Source organism: Macrobrachium rosenbergii, chromosome 56 (genome assembly GCF_040412425.1).
Source record: "Macrobrachium rosenbergii isolate ZJJX-2024 chromosome 56, ASM4041242v1, whole genome shotgun sequence".
Taxonomy (NCBI): domain Eukaryota; kingdom Metazoa; phylum Arthropoda; class Malacostraca; order Decapoda; family Palaemonidae; genus Macrobrachium; species Macrobrachium rosenbergii.
In genome coordinates this window covers 17,928,609-17,945,385 of record NC_089796.1, presented here as the reverse complement: position 1 = coordinate 17,945,385, position 16,777 = coordinate 17,928,609, and the positions used below count along the sequence as shown (strand labels likewise).

The window sequence follows — 16,777 nt, the reverse complement described above, 5'->3', positions numbered from 1 at the left end:
TTTCATTAGGTCCCAACAGCAACAGACATGGACAGTATTTAACCAGAACCAAAAGATTACACAGACAACCGTAGATGTAACACAGCTGACGAAGGAAATGGAATATTGCTTCAGGGTTTCAGCTGTCAATGAAGTTGGCACTTCTGATAAGTCAGATCAATCTAAGTTCATCAAGGTATGTTACTCCAGTAAAGTTTAATTTTACGATAGAGATTAGGATTAAGTTCACTATTTCACTGGTATTCCCTGAAATTTTTGTCAGTGCTTGTTTTCTTGAGGCCAGTAATACTCAGGGTTTCAAATCTTGCTTATTTAAGATTGCACGCTTTTGTTTTACGTTTATATCTACGATAGTTCTCATGCTGTCTTTGTGCTCATGGCCATTATTAAACATGATGATGCATAGGAATATGTACATATTTATGTAGTTATATGTGTGAGCTACCCCTATGCATTACAGCAAAAACTTGCAAGACTTTTAAATTAATTTCATTCACATATTTTTATTCAACTGAGATTAGTGTTAAAAATATATATGCACTGCCATTACCTTTTTAATTTAAGTTTTAAGGCAATGTAGCCGACTGTGTTCTTCACAATATCTCTACTTTGTAGGTCTGTGCTCCAAGGACAGCTGAGGCACCAGTAGTCAAAGAACAACTCCAGGCTGTTGTAACTGGCCTTCACCAGAAGATTGTCCTTCGATGTGTTGTGACAGCTTCACCTCCACCTAGGATTGAATGGATGAGAGATGGCAAGATCATTCAGGGTGAAACCAAATACGAAAACTTCACTGCTACTTTCACCATCCAGAGCAGCCGCGAAGACACCGGTGGCATGTACACTTGCAGGGCCAGTAATGAAGCTGGCATGGCTGAGTGTTCAGCCACCGTAGCCATCCAAGGTTTGTTGATTTGTATTTGAACCCTTATTGGAATTCTGATTCCTAGGGGGTTAATTCATTACAAAATTTGTCGTATAGGCATCGCCACAATTCATCGCCTTTATTGCACTACTCTGTAGGTTGGGTATGTGATTTGTAGTCTTTGGTCTTGTGGGGGTTTTCTTTCTGTATTTAAGTGGAATTTATTTCTTGAATTTTGAAGTATGTCGTTGTATTTTACTTTCATGTAGCGTTAAAAAAGTTATCCTTGGAACTCATGACCTGTAATTAGATTTAGCATTAAATATAACCTCTGGCTTTTCATATATTAGGGTTGATAGAGTCATATAGTTCTTAAGATAAGGTATAGTTGCCCATCTTTCGCAAAGTTGAAGAAAAGTCATAAGAAATATGCCTAGGTTTTCTGCTTTATTTTGTAAAGTTCATCATCGACAACTATCATTTCAACAGAGGCACCAAGATTCGAGTTTGACGAGACCAAACAGTGCCAGACATTGACAGTTGGTGACCAATGGAGCGTTCCTATTAAGGTCATTGGTTATCCAAAGCCAAAGATCTCATGGACCCGCAATGATAAACCACTTGTGGTAAGTGGATAATAATTTGAATGTTTATTCCTTTTATTTTTTTATGGTTGATTTTAGGAGATGATCTTGGGAAACGTTGCAATTTTAATCGTCTCTAGAATGCTGAGTATAGGAGAATGACATAAACTGCATGTGACAATGTTCATGATAATTTCTAATTTACTCATATTTCAGTCCACTCCACACATTCTCATCCATACCAATGAACAACAATGCACAACGAGCATTACTATTCAAATTCTGGCCTTAGAAGACACAGCCGTGTACACTGTCACCGCTGAGAATTCCGCTGGAAGGGCCCAGCTTAGCTTCAATCTCAGGGTCTTAGGTAAGCCTGGAACTGGCCTTTCGTCATGAGTAGCCTGAGTAACGGAAATAGCAACCCTCTTTAAACGTGAAGCACCAGCGTGTGTTAGAAGTAGTATTGCTCACTGTATGGTGTATTGGTGAAATGTGGAACTGTCACTGCCTCTTATATTGAGTGCATGTGTATTTTAAAACTAGCATTATTTGCAGTTAGGATAAAGTGAATGATCGTGTGATTTGTGACATTTACTTATATTGTTACTGGGAAAAGTTTGTCCACATATTTAATGGGGTCAAAGCGTAAATTATAAGAATCAGTCGATCATCAGTTCTTGACAGAAGAGTCTGCCTCAGTTCCTGAATTCATTAATCATTTGAAGTCCTTGACGTTGCGAATTCTTTTGTTTCATAAATGTGTAATAGTGATTATCATTTAATTTATGGTGAGTGTATGTTGTGGATCTTTAACATTACTATAATTATGACTGTTAGATACACGGAGCATTTTTGAAGATGTAAATTTCGACCAAAAATGAAAATTAAAAATAGGACTACGTTTAATTTGAAAAAAAAAAAAAGAATTAGAAAGTTAAAATTTTACGTACATTAGCAGAATGAGAGTAGCTGTTTTGCTTGTAGGTGTACTTGTTGAAAAGTGGTTTTTCCACGTGCGTTTTCTGGGTACAAGGTATGTGAAATAAATGGTGAGGGAAAGTTTGAGAGCTGTTCTGTAAGGATCCCATTTTCCCATGTCTGTCTCTCAGGGTGTTTCATCTAAAATTAATACTTAAATAAGAATTCTCCAAAAAGCTATTTTTGGATTTAAATGCATATAGATATGCAAAAATTTAAAAATCTTTAAATAACTTGCATGTGTTTTCTTATAAATATGATAATCTTTTCTACGTTTTACAGTAAATTTGCAACATCAGAAAACACATATATACAGCTATAAATTCAACTGACATGCAATATCCAAGTACAGTAATTCTCATCTCACAGTTGCTTATTACTTAACTTCACTTGGAGAAAGAAATTATGTTATATTATGATAATCATACATTATCACAAGGCATGATCATTTGTTTTCTTTCACTCCGTAATTTTTTTTTTTTAATTTTAGTAGATTTCACCATTTTCGATCACACCCCAATACCCATTCATCAGATCTTTGTTTTGTGCATTGAATTGATTACGTAGTGATTCACCTTGATTTTGAAGTCTCAGTAAGTAACGTGAAAACGGGTTAAATCTAGATTTTTGCAAACAACGTTTTAGATTGGTTTATACTTCTCACAGTGCTTCGCACTAGGAACTTAACTTTCACTATTTAAAAAATACGGAATTATTCAAATTACTCTACGATTTTATACATTTAACTTTTTTGTTATCTGCCATAACAAACCTAACACTTAACATTGCATAGAAAACTCGACAGATAATGTTTCTTATATCTTACTGCTTCCCTCTTAATAAATACCTCGGATACGTTCTGAGTTTCTTAATCACAAAAGCGATTTATGTATTAACATGTGAGCTGTAACCCTTAGCACAATTATGTTGTTTCCAAACCAACCAGTTTATTGACTGATAAGTCTGCGTCTCTGTTTTCCCCGTGAACATCATTCATCCTAAGGAACTGTCTCACGAGACCTCATTGTTGCGATTTCTGTTCGCCGCCATCACGCATTTGACATATTCCCTTTTTGTAACACGTATCTTACTCACCCAACACACAGAGGAGGAAAAGGAGTACCAGGTGTGCGCCCTCGAGGTCATTGAGGAAGAAGTCAAGAGGGGTAACTTATTCCAACCACACGAATTGTCAATCATGCTTGATGCTGCTATGCTCCGCCCACAATATCCTTATTATTATCACTTGCTCTCTTTGACCCACTAATGACATGCATCCAATAAACCTTACAAAACTGCAGACAGCATACAGTCTAGTGGCCAGAATTTTCAAGGCCGATTAATGCCTTTTTTGGATTCCCAGTTACTATGATTTTTCTTTTCTTTTTTGCCTTGCATTTACTCCGAAACAATACTAAAACATGCTGCACAGTAGTGTCAGTTTACATCCCTTCAAACAGCACATAACCCATAGACCAACCCAGAATTAGTTATACAACAAATGAGCATTTTTGTTTTAAGTTGATTCAGCTTTGAAAAATAACACTAGCTCACAACCATTTCACTTACCCTGTACACATTTTTTTTCCTCAATATTTTAGTTCTAGTTATATTGATTTTACCCCAGGTTTTCTCTTTTCTTAGATGTGCATTAAAAACAAATTTCATAAATATATATACGATGTATATATGTTTAAATATATATGTAAATATGTATACTATGTATATATGTTTACATATTTATGTACAGCAAGCTGTGTACTATTGTAAGTATAAATCTGAGCTTGATAAAATCACGTAGATGATACTTTTACAACTGAACTTCAGTTGTCTTTCACTAAAAATGAAATTATAATGTAGTAAGTATAGTATATTAGAGGAGTAAGTGTATTTACAGTGACAGAAAACTTTTCTCTATGTTGATGCTAATAAAACAGTTATACCAGTAATGGTTGTTAGCCAAAAAAAGTAGTATTTTCCTCTTGATAAATGCCTCTGAGGCAATGTCTACGCTGAGATGAAACAAAATGATAATTATAAAGTAGTTTTCGTCCGTAAGTAAAAAAATGTCCAGATAATATTCAGTGCTAATGAAAACTGAACTGTTTGAAGAGGAAATTACTGATTAGGTGTTCAACTGTTCCTGGATCTTGAATCATTGCCATGAATAAAACACTGTTCTTTTCCAACAGAGCGACCAGGACCTCCTCTGGGTCCTCTTATGGTTACCGAAGTTACCACGACTTCTGTCAAACTAACCTGGAAGACACCATCACACGATGGAGGAATGGCAATCACATCCTACTACATCGAGAAGCTCGAAAAGACCCAGAAGCAGTGGCAGAAGGTGGCTGATGTTGGTGCCGATTGTAGGACCTACACTGTAACAGAACTTGTTGAGGGGCATGAATACTTCTTCAGAGTGTTTGCCCTTAATCCTGTTGGTATTTCTGATGCTCTCGAAGTGTCACAGACCATCGTCATCAAGAGTCCATTTGGTATGTTGAATAAAAACGTACTAATGCAAATTACTGGTCCATACCGTACATGTCAGTACGAAATGGTTGCCGTGGTTTTTTTTTTTTGAAGTGTAATTGCATTGATTAATAATGAAACCTTTATATATCTAAAAGAGGGAAACTGACTATATCCTTTTCATTTTTAAGAAGAGTAAGATATTTATTAAAATATTTTGTAACTGAATTTCAGACAAACCTGGAATGCCGATTGGACCATTTGACGTCTCCAACATGACTGAATCTTCACTCAATCTGCACTGGGATGAGCCAGAGTCTGATGGTGGTTCTCCTATCACTCACTACGTCTTGGAAAAGCGCGAATCTAATAAGAAGGCTTGGTCCAAGGTCGGCCAGACTTCAGCAGATGTTACAAACATGGAGGTCACTGGCCTGAAAAAAGGTACTGCCTATTACTTCCGAGTATTTGCCTACAATGCTGTTGGCCAAGGACCACCTCTACAACCTGAAGAGCCCATCACAGCAGGCAAGAAGATCAGTGAGTAGAGCACGTGGCTGGGGTACTGCCCACGTGGAGTTAGCCGGGAGGGGGGAACAGCCACAATCATGCACACGCTCTGCCGATACAGACATCCTCAAACACCACTTGTTCTAAACTGCATTATTAACAAAATTTTCATATGTTCATATCACCATATACATTGGATAGTGGGAAAAAAGGCTTAACACTCACTTTTTATTTCAACTTGATTTCTTCAGTAACATTACTAAATCCAGTTGTAAATAGCAACTCTCTGCAAAGCAGAAATATCCGTCGGCAGGGCGCGGGCCCACAACACAATACCGTCGTTACGTCACCAGACACAATTGACGTCATGACTCCCACCAACAACACCAAACACAGTAGCTGACCCGTGGCAGAACCACCGCCGTAGAAAAGCCAGCATGGCCTGAGGCGAGCATGATTTACACCGGCCAGAGAAATCCTTCCCATTTCTTCTCGTGTTCTCTAGCAGCCTTTCTTTTTTTTACAATAGAAAAAAAAACGAAGGTGCTAGTGGGGTCTGTCTGGAAGATTATGGAAGAATTTCCTCTGAGCTTGTACCGTCTTATCTAGATTTCCAACTTGCACATCCCACAGCCGGTTTAAATCCCATACTATATCCACACGAGGCGTGTTCTCATCAAATAGTATTGAAGACTGTCAGTAAATGGTATATTTTGTTAAATCACTTCTGATGAAACTCTTGTGAAAATTAAATATTACCTACATTCGCTCCTATAAATATGCAGTCGAAACGGATAATTTACATAATGACTAAATACAGATATTATATTTATTGCCATTCATCATAGCAAACCCAAATTTAATACTACATAAGTATATGGGACAACTATTGATAACCGGATTCTGATGATCACCATCTGTTTTGGAATTTGACTATTGTAAATTTGTAATATTAGAAGTTAAAATTTTATCTGAATCGTTGCATCCACTATTATTAAGTACTTTATTATCATATTAAACAGATTGTCTTTCTCCTTTTGGCTAAGGTAAATATTTTCATTATGCAAAAGGTTAAACTTCATTCTTGAAAGTAGTCCCACTCACAGTGCTTTTAATCATTTAATTTTTCTTCTTTGGTAAGCAAGGGAGAAAAAATTAATTTTTGCATATTTATATTGTATGTATGTGCACATGATGGTGACCATTGGAACAAACAATACATAAGACATATTCCTTGCACAAGTATGAAGTTAAATTAGGACCATTTATTATCAGTGTTGTAAATACTGAGATATAGAAATACACTTTCCACTTCATAGTTCTACGAGCACTGATTACTTGTACACAGGGTTAACAAAATGTACCTGGTTGTGGGTTTGTTGAGCAGTTAGCAACATTCATTGACCAGTATTAGTCATGCAGTGAATATGTCTTTGTGTGGGATGTTTAATGTATAATTTCCCCTTGAGATGATCTTAAAGCAGTCCTTTTGAAGTGGATCGTTTCGTTATAGTGTTCTTAGAATGTGGCATGTTGATCCCATCCGTGGGAAAGAGTTTGGCTCAATATGGCAACGTTAGGACATGTTGCTTAAATGCCGGCTCTTGACCTGTAAGACAGTAAAAGGGACAATTTTGCACATTAGACAAGTACTGATGCTTTTTGTAGTCTTTTCCGCCTTGTATTGTTGCTTTTTGCTACCGTTAGTAGCTTCCGTTTTCTGCTAAATATTGATTAGCTAGGTAAATATTTCCCAACGAATAAGTAATTGTCTTAAAATATGTCAGTGTTATAACTGTCAGAGGTGTTTTTGACCATCGAAAATTTGTTTACAAAAATTATAATTATCCGTTGGTATTTCACTCCCCCAAAGGTAACAGTGAACATTGATTATTACCGAATAGCTGCTACAAGCTAAAGTGAAAATCACAAACATTGATGTTCCCTCCCCTGCACATGGGACAAGCATGTTTGCTCTCTTATAAAGATGAAAGTGCATGGAATAAACACATTCAAGTTTTACATGGCATATGAGATCACATTTCACTTTTCACAGCTGCTTCAGCAAAACATGAATTCTCAGTCATGCTAATGCTAAGGGAATGGAGACAGGGCCTGATTCCAAGGAAAGACCCTGCTCTGAATGAGCAACGATGTTTTATCTGGGTGAATGGTCTCAGAGCCTTCTTGATCTTGAGCCCCACACTAAGAAGGACTCAGTTTAAGAGACAAGGAGGCAGTTACTCAGATATTGCTTCGTAGCTCTAAAATTCTGTTCTCTTTGCTTTTGGTTAATATTATACGTTTACATGGGTTAGGTTAATGGGGAAATTACACAGTTAGTGGCAAATCCATATGGGCAAAATACCCTTCTTGTTGTTTTAGTTTTAAAAGCAAATGTTGGACAGTAATGACTAAATATCAGTTTAGGCCTCATTGTTCTTTAAAATCAGTTCTGCATGGTCGCAGCAGAGCAAGAATTCTTTCCTGGATTGTCCAATAGTCAGGTTTTAATGCAAGAGACATAAATTGGAATAATTTGTATAAATCCAGGGAACCTCTCTTCGAGAACTAAAAGAATTCTTGCTCTTGTCATGCCACAGCTTTCTTAGAAGACTTAGTCCTTTCATGAAGAAAAAATCAAAGCTATTCTTAAAAAGAAGATATTTTATTTTTTAAGTCAAGTTGGTAGAGTTATTCTCTTAGGCTTTTTGATGGAGCTGTGATTGAGATTGACTGAATGATTGACTTTATGTGACCTGGCGTCGCAACAACCTGTGATTGCGAAATCTTTAGTTCTCGCAGCATGGTAAACTTAGTTTGAAGTAACCGTTGACATTTAAGCGTGTTTTCGACATCGGCCTTGCAACACTTGGCATATGCATAGTGTTTTTAGATTTGATTTTCCATGTTGTAAATAGACTTGCTTTGAAAGAGCACGGTAAACTGCTTTGAATTTACTTTGATATATGGTTTGGATGGTTTTTTTTTTGATGAATTTAGTGACTTGCAGTGCTTCTTATCACCGAATTGTCGGGAAACTGAGTTTCAGAATTGCTTATAGAATCTGCATTACTTTTCCACCAGCAAGTAGAATATTATTAATTGTGTCTTAATTTCCTTCTGTAAATATCTTAGATAACCATTGTTTCGGAGAATCTTAAGTCATAAAAATAAAGCTGCTATTATGTCACTATAATATACATGTTATTGTAATAAGATATAAAGCCATTACCACTTTTATTCACATCTTTCAGAATAACTTCAGTCTTAAATAACCATGTTTAAAATCAGCGTAATTAACACTTTAAATTACCGACCTAAATCACAAAGAAATTCATTATCCTAAATAAAACACTAAACTTTCGCATAAACTTTCACCAAAGTCATGGCTCCACTGTTAGCCTTCTTAACTTTGAATCGTAATATCCAACTTTCCTTTCTACTCCTTGTTGTGTCAGTGGATGTGGGTAGGGCACAGTTCATCTTATCCTCTTTTTTTGACATTTTTTTCCTCGATATAGCCCCACCATCCAAGCCAAACAGTCTCCAGGTAATTGACGTGACCACGAAGACTGTGACGCTCGCCTGGGCGCCTCCCACCACAACAGGAGGTGCTGATCTCATGGGTGAGTATACGTCCACCTTTTTCTGGTTCAGTGCAAACCTCTGTTGTTGTTCATCTATACCAGATATTTCTTTTTTGCAGTTTATCACTGTGTGAAATGAGTGGAGCCATACGGTAATTTGCTGTTGGAGAAGTTCACATAATCTTTTGCTTTATAAGTCATCTTAGTGTTACTTAAGGACGAAGAACCGCCTTAACTTGCTGAAATATGTTGGCGCACGTGTAGCCAATGTAAGACACTTGGATTCTTATTGTTTTTTAATTACGTTTCGATTTTATGGAAATTTGTGTTATTCATAACCCCCCCCCAAAAAAAAAACAGAATAGAAGTAAGTGTAAATTTTCAGAGTTAAATCGCGAAAGAATTTGTTCTCATGTTAGTCTGCAGTATATCAGATGAGAACATTTGCGTAATCATGACTGTCAGGTAGTCACTGATGTAGCCTTCGTTCACACGTTAAAAATTCATTTAGTTTCGTTAAAGGTTGAATGATTTTGTCAACTTTTGTTTTTTTAGTGAACATTGCTGTTTTTTTTTTTTTTACTAAAATTAGCACCCAGTTTTAATTTTATAACCATGTAATTTCATATCAGACTTATATATCTTGAGGAGTACCAATATAGATATGCCGTAAGTAATAAAGACGAAATCAAGTTATCAGAAATGTATGTGGGCCTAAATTTTATGAATAGAATCAGAGGTGCATTAAGACTAAATCTAACAGTCTGGCTGAACGTTTCGTAAAAGGCCTTGATTCTAGCGGTATATTATAATTTTTCCACTTGCCAGGTATTTTCCCATTCGCTGTTCAGTGTCACGTTCGCGCCTTTGTGCCATTAATATTAACACAAAACAAGTGGGTCTGTCCCCTTCTGTCATCTTTCCATCCTCCACCGTCTCCCAGTTTTATTTTCCTCTTATGCTCGTAATCCAACTCTCCCTTTATGTCTGGTCTTCCCTGATTTTGCGCCTTGGAAACAATGATTCTAACATCAAGTAAGTAGGGTCTGCCATTCTCTTATATCTCTTCTTTTTTCCTTAACTTTTTTGTAATGTTCTTATTCTCTCCCTTTTAGACCCCTATTCTCTCACCCTTCTTCCCCCAAATTCTGCTGACCTCCCTAACCTTGTGCTGCTTTGGTGGCAATACTAACCAAGTAAATGGAATATGTATGCTCAAAATTCTTTTCCTCCCGTTACTTTTACTTTAGTTTCTCTTCCTCTTAGACCCCTTATAAAACTACCCCCTCCCCCTCTGCTTCCCTTTCGTTCCCCTGATCTCCCCTGTCTCCAAAATATCAGCTTACTAACACTAACAGATTTACGCGACGCCTTGACTCATTTCCGAACGCTGCAGGTTACGTCATCGAGCGAAGGTTACTGAATGCCAAGTGGGAGAAGGTGGACACAGTCGACGCCTCCGTCACTCTGTACTGCGTCGAGAACCTGAAGGAGAAGTCTGAATATGAGTTCAGAGTCTTCGCCGAAAATCCAGTCGGTCTTAGCGTAGAGGCCGCCATAACGGAGAGTGTCAGACTCAAGACACATGCCAGTAAGTGCTCGTCTTTGTGCGTCATTCATGTATTTTTCAAACCAAGAGGTGCCTATGTTTATTATACATTAAGTATTGAGGGTTATTCATCTTTATCATGAGTAGACAGCTAGCAGTGGTCTCATGAGATATTGTTTCTTGAAAGTATAAGAAATTCAAATCTTTTGTAGAAGGAAATTCAAAAGATGTTTCTTAAAGGATTAACCTTTGTATTAACAGTTGAATTTGTTCCTTGAGACCAAAACTGATACAGATTATCACTATTTTAGCGAGTGATATAAAGAACCTTTAATTGAAAGTTGTACTTCCTGCAATAACTGTTACTTCAGGTAACAGATTTTTCACCTGTACGAGAGAAAATTATAAAAAAGAAATCAGTTACGGTATATATTCAAATGCTCTATTAAGAACATAGATTTTTAGTTGCCTTGGTAACTCCTATGCCAGTTATTCGTCATTTGTTGGACCTCTTTCTTGCCTCGCTCTTCAGATTCTGTGAAGTTTGATTTGTATTGATGCAATACATGATATTGTGAAGAAATTACCCAGGACCAAAGCTGTCTCTGGAGGAGGGTTAGAGCGTTGGAGAATATTTTGAGATAAATTGCTCGCATAACATGACAGTAAAGCTCAACTGAGTCTGAAGTAGCTGGAGTGAAAAATAATCAAATGACAAACTTTAATTTTCATTTACATTAGCGCCAAAGACGACGAAGACCAAGTCGCCTGTTCCTCATTAAACTCCTCATTTCAGTGCCACCATCACCTCCCACGGCACCTCTTGAGGTGCGCCCGACAGGCCCTACGAGCCTTATGATCGAATGGGGCGCTCCCGAGAGCGACGGTGGAGCACCTTTGTTGGGATACATCATCGCCATCCGAGACATCAAGAGGACCATGTGGATCGAAGTTGGTCAAGTTGGCGCTAACTTCACCAGGCTACACATCAAGGAGCTACAGGTTGGTGAGAGAGAGAGAGAGAGAGAGAGAGAGAGAGAGAGAGAGAGAGAGAGAGAGAGAGATTTATTGAATGTTAACTTACAGATTGCGAGTAAAGTTTGTCTGATTCTCGTTTCTTGTTAAACAGCTTTTGATTTGGAGATTGCTTACAAGTATTTTTAATAAGATAAGAGAAATGTGCATTCTTCACGAAAGCAGTTTCGTTGCTTGTTTTTCTGGAATAGACAAGGCTCTTTATGGGATTATGAGAAGGTCATCGATCTGCCATTTATTTCATTATTATGATTCGTCTTCAAGATTTCATGCAGCCTCGATCTTGTTTCGCATTGCATAAAAAAGTGAATAAAGACAAATAACAAAATGGTCTTCGATTATTATCACTTTTATCATTTGAGTCATAGATTACAAAATGTTCTTAAAAATGTACGTCCTTCGGCTATGCCTTTTCTCTTGAAGCATCATTTATACCTTTCCACTGATATAACCAGAGTTCCCTATTGTTTAACCACAGGAGGAGCACGAATACTTCGTGCGCGTATTCGCCCGTAACGAAGTAGGTTCCAGCGACCCTCTGGAAATCGACGAGCCCGTAAAGATTATCAGGCCAGCCGGTGAGTAAAGGAAGACAGTCTTCATTTGTCTTCTGTCATGTTGGTTTTTATTCAGATAGTTTTCAAGTCTCGAATATTGCAGGTGGTAGGTTCTGCATTATAGCTTAGCATTCACTAGTGGAGAGGTTTTCCCCCCAAAAGGATTTTTTTTTTAATACCAGGTCACCAAAACGTGCCTTACTCCCAAGGTCGAGATTGGGCTTAACTTCCATATTAAGACTAAAATTAAAGTCATTTTGTCGTTCATTTGTAATTGCATTGCTTTCCTTGACGTAGGTGCAGGTTTTGGTGTGCCTGTTCGGTCAAGATGGCGTTTCTAAGGTATAAGGTGTAGTGGATAACCCATTAAAAAACTTTGCGCGTCCTTCCCCACTCATCGTAGTTTCCGCTTATCATTTTTAACTCATATAATCTTGTATCTCTCATATCCACTAGTCTCTTCTTCCTCTCCGTTTTGGTCTTCTAATCGACTTCTTGTAGTTATTTGTAGTGCATCTTTTGTTCAACACCAATTCCTGTATTCCTTATACATGTGTATTTATGATTATTTACATATGAGTATAATTTTTATATACAATTAGATGTAATTTGTCATATGTAGTTGTAAACAGATTTTTGTGAACGTAACTGCTTCATACCACGTCTTTTCATTAGTTTGTATTTTAGTCTTTTTATGGCACAAGTTTTTCCTTTCACACCCAACCCCCACCATCACCCCAGGATGTAAAGACTTCGACCCCGTTTTAGAATTTTAAAGGTCACTCAAGCATGATGATGGTAAAAAGCTTTTACAGAACTAGACTCGATTCCAAGGGTTATAATAATTCTAATTGAAGTCTTTACAGTCTCTGGGAAAGGTAATGTCTTCATTTTGCTTTAGTTCTAAGGGATTATAAAATTCACTTACGTAACTCCTTTCATTACCAAAACTAACTGTTTCTAGATTCCCTTCATTAGCCCTCGAGACTTTTTTTTCTAACCCTTGGTAACATAACCCAGCTTAACAGCTCTGAGTTTAGGGTTCATATCTACACAAGAGCAGTGAAGGATTTATCCTTTTCAGAGAATTCAAAATGCATTGTCATGGCTCCTGCCCAGTTGCTTTCGTTCCACAGCTAACATGTCTAAAATGGAAAGAGAAAAGAAATGATGATCTTGGATCAGTTTCTTGATCGGTTTCCAACGCTGCCATATTTCACTGTCATGGACACGCGGTGTTCGGCGTCTGTTTTATTTTTGTACTTTTTTCCAGCTAAATTTTTTTTTTCTCGTCTTTGTATTTCGTGATGTTGTAACGCTCTTGCATGTTGTACCTTCAGTGAAATGCTTTCCTCTGTCTTTGTTCTCTTTTGTGCCACGAAGGAAGGAGCTATTTAACAGTGAATGGTTCGCAAGGCCTTGATTTCATGTGGACGTATTACTACATACAGTCCGGTCCTAACCGTATTCACCTACTGACACAGTAATCAGCATTAAATATCGTGTATTGAAAGGAACACTTAAAGCTCTTCATTTTATCTTGTTAACCTTGAATAGCACAATAACGTTAAAAATGGAAGATTAACTAATAGATCCTCAGGTAGTTGGCCCATCATTTTAATTCGATAAGAAGCTGCCAGGTGCTGGTGACTGTACACGCTTGAAGCACGTTACCTCGGGCCTAGAATAGTAAGTAAAAGGCAAGGTAATTTCAAAAGGCAAGGTAATTTCAAAAGGCAAGGTAATTTCAAAAGGGGACACGGTACAGTAGTAATTGAAATGCAGTCTGGTTTTGTTATTGCTGTCCATATACTAACTGAAGAAGATTACTTACTTGCAATTACTGAGTTTGCATCTATTACAACTGAGGAAGAGGTAATAAGAATATTGAAGTATGACCTTGACTGTTTATTATTTCTCATTGTTTTCGTCCTGTAACCGTTACCTGTTGCATTATTGAAAGTCCCTTTTAGGATTATAGCTGGGCAGGATGTCTATTTTTTTTTTATTTACTTTGGGTAAAGAAGAACATTTTGTATCCCTCGTCTTCGTCGGTAGGATTTCTAATTGAGACATTTTCCATGAACCGGAATCCCCGGTAGGTCTGGACCTCGAATTCACTAACCGGACTTGAGTTAACCATTTAGAGATTTTGACAGGATGTTCACAGTTCCGCCCGCTTCCAAAATCCTTTTAAAAGACAGAGGGAAGATTATTCAGAACTTTCAAAATTCATTTATTAATCCTATTACCAAAATGGGTGAAGTGTCCCCTTAATATTTCTCTCAAGTCCCGTTTGGTTGTTCGCAAAGCGGCCTTACCCACCATACCCCAGTCCCTTGCCCCGTTGTCCTCTAAAACAAAACCAAGGATAAGAAATATTTCGAGGTTGTCCTTGACATGTCCCCGTTCCTCTCTGGCACCACAGACTTCACCGAGTTGCCCGAGGATGACGCGGCGCCGTCCCTCTCCTACTCGACGACAGAGACTCTGTCCTGGATGCGAGAGGCTGGCATGGATGCCGACATCTATTCGTACGCCAGAGGGCGGCTCCTCAATCGGGACGAATACTTCTTCAAAGTTTGGCATCGTGGCGTTGACAAACCCGACGGTCAAAAATAGAATAAATCTCATTAGCAATTCATCACCATTTATCATTATTTTTAGTAAACATTTTTTTTAATTGTTGAAAGTATATAATTGTCTACTTGTTATTCACTTTTCAATGTTGATGTACATTGCCGAATATGGAGAATGATCATTGTCTCTCATGTTGATGGACAGATTGTGGATTCCCCTTCCAGTTGATTCACTGGGAAACAATGGAGAATTTTATTGTAATTATTATCATGTCCCTGTCGTCAATTGCGAACGAGAAGTTGTATTTAATCCCTTTTCAAATCTCTTGAGAGATAGACACTAGGATTTTTTTTTCTCGACTTCGTTTAATACGTCGACGACGACTAGAGGCTTCTCGGGCTCACAGCCTGCCGGAGGCCCTAAGCCGCACTCATGTTTTTATGTATAAAAATGATGAATAGAAAGAGAAAACAGACTTGTCTGCCATAAGTTGTTGGGTCCTTGCTTTTCGGTTTGATCTTCATCAAAGATACCAGCGTGAAAATTTCCCGTTCTGGGCTTTCCTTAGTACACCTCAGAGGATTGTCAGACGTCACCTCCAGAATGACGACCCCATCTTGAGATGTTCACCTGTGCACACCCGTTCCAAAGAACAGACCCGGAATTTTTCACCTGTGATATTTCTCGAACGGCTTTTTCCCCTCATATTCTAAGAAATGAAATCGAAGATATATTTTGCATAAAAGGAGCGAGACTTAACGTTGTCCGTCTAGTTTTGCCCTTTTTTTTAATATCTTGAAAAAGCCGGTTATTCCATCTCATGGACCAAAATCTTGTGGCTGTACGACTCTCTATATATGATATAAGAAATCCCTATTTTGTTTACTGTGTAACTGAAACGATAGTCTTTGTAATGTCTGACCTTAGACTCAGGATATATGTTTACAATATACTTCCCATAGTATATGATTATAATGTACATGATATTCACGGTTTCGTTTTTGTCTCACGACCACGACTTTGTCTCAAAACTACACCCCTAGATAAACAAAAACTTCACACACACTATAAATGAACCTTATAATTGTGTATTGTACTGTGATAAATGCATTCATTTATATATGATTCAGCTGGTTGCTTGCACAAGCACATAGGATTAAAAAATCAGAGCTAGTAAATATCGAATGTTTATTCTCTTGTGTTGCCTTATTTTTTCCCAAAATTTCTGTGGGATGGTCACTAGATAGGCCGTGTGAGGTGCCCCCCCATCGGTAGGCTTAGGTTTATACGTTTATGCTGCTGCTTGGGACTTACGTCCTATATTTACCATCTTTTTTTATAAACCCAGGCCTTCCCCTGGGGCGTCCTTCACACGAGTTCTGTGCTTTTGCCCATTACCAACACGCTTAAGTCAAGCAAGAGATTGAATATTGACTCATGACGTAAAACCTTGCGAAAAACTGGTCACCACCACCAAGACCATTAAATGCTGCTGCTGTAACTGAATTATGATTTATTTGTTCTATTTTTGTCATTTATTCTTCCCTCCTTCCCTCATTATTATTTGCTCCTTCGTCGTTCCGTTCCTTCTCAGTCATGAGCCAATGGTGACTTGCTTGACTGGCAGTTTGACAAGGCTTGTTGTGTAGATTGGTAAATAAATAAACAGTTTAGCTGATGATGCTGGTTTCATTTTCCGCAAGGCTTTCCACCATTCCCACTCCCTGTCATTCCCTTTTATCTAAGAGATTGCATACTTGAAAGCAACTGGACAAGACATGATACTGTATGGACAGAAAGCAATTGCAGGCAGTGATGGTTGATTAATGGCAATAACAAGATTACGTTCTCCATTCAGGATTAACCCTTGGCTCAGTTGCTTTTAAGCTGGTGTTGAAAACCAACAGTGTTTCAAAAGTGTTATTTGTTGTAGCTCACAGACATCCAACATGCCGTCTAAAATCACGAGAAAGAAGTTTCATGAGTACGGTGATAACCAAAGTAAATAGAAATATGTATATGAAGTTATTATTTTTAGTTAGAAAAACTGA

General features: G+C 37.7%; 1 protein-coding gene across 1 annotated transcript in view; it reads left to right on the top strand.

Moving 5' to 3' along the window:
- Positions 1 to 16,405, top strand: part of LOC136836609 (titin-like) — a 31,759-nt gene extending 15,354 nt beyond the window's left edge. Inside the window, exons 21-32 of the mRNA XM_067101074.1 lie at positions 10 to 175; positions 616 to 904; positions 1,355 to 1,491; positions 1,666 to 1,819; positions 3,537 to 3,596; positions 4,623 to 4,928; positions 5,140 to 5,445; positions 8,940 to 9,044; positions 10,402 to 10,596; positions 11,351 to 11,556; positions 12,068 to 12,167; positions 14,575 to 16,405. Of these exons, the coding sequence (XP_066957175.1) occupies positions 10 to 175; positions 616 to 904; positions 1,355 to 1,491; positions 1,666 to 1,819; positions 3,537 to 3,596; positions 4,623 to 4,928; positions 5,140 to 5,445; positions 8,940 to 9,044; positions 10,402 to 10,596; positions 11,351 to 11,556; positions 12,068 to 12,167; positions 14,575 to 14,768 (2,218 nt within the window). The 3' untranslated portion in view covers positions 14,769 to 16,405. The remainder of the gene's footprint in view (positions 1 to 9; positions 176 to 615; positions 905 to 1,354; positions 1,492 to 1,665; positions 1,820 to 3,536; positions 3,597 to 4,622; positions 4,929 to 5,139; positions 5,446 to 8,939; positions 9,045 to 10,401; positions 10,597 to 11,350; positions 11,557 to 12,067; positions 12,168 to 14,574) is intronic.
- The last annotated feature ends 372 nt before the right edge of the window (positions 16,406 to 16,777 follow it).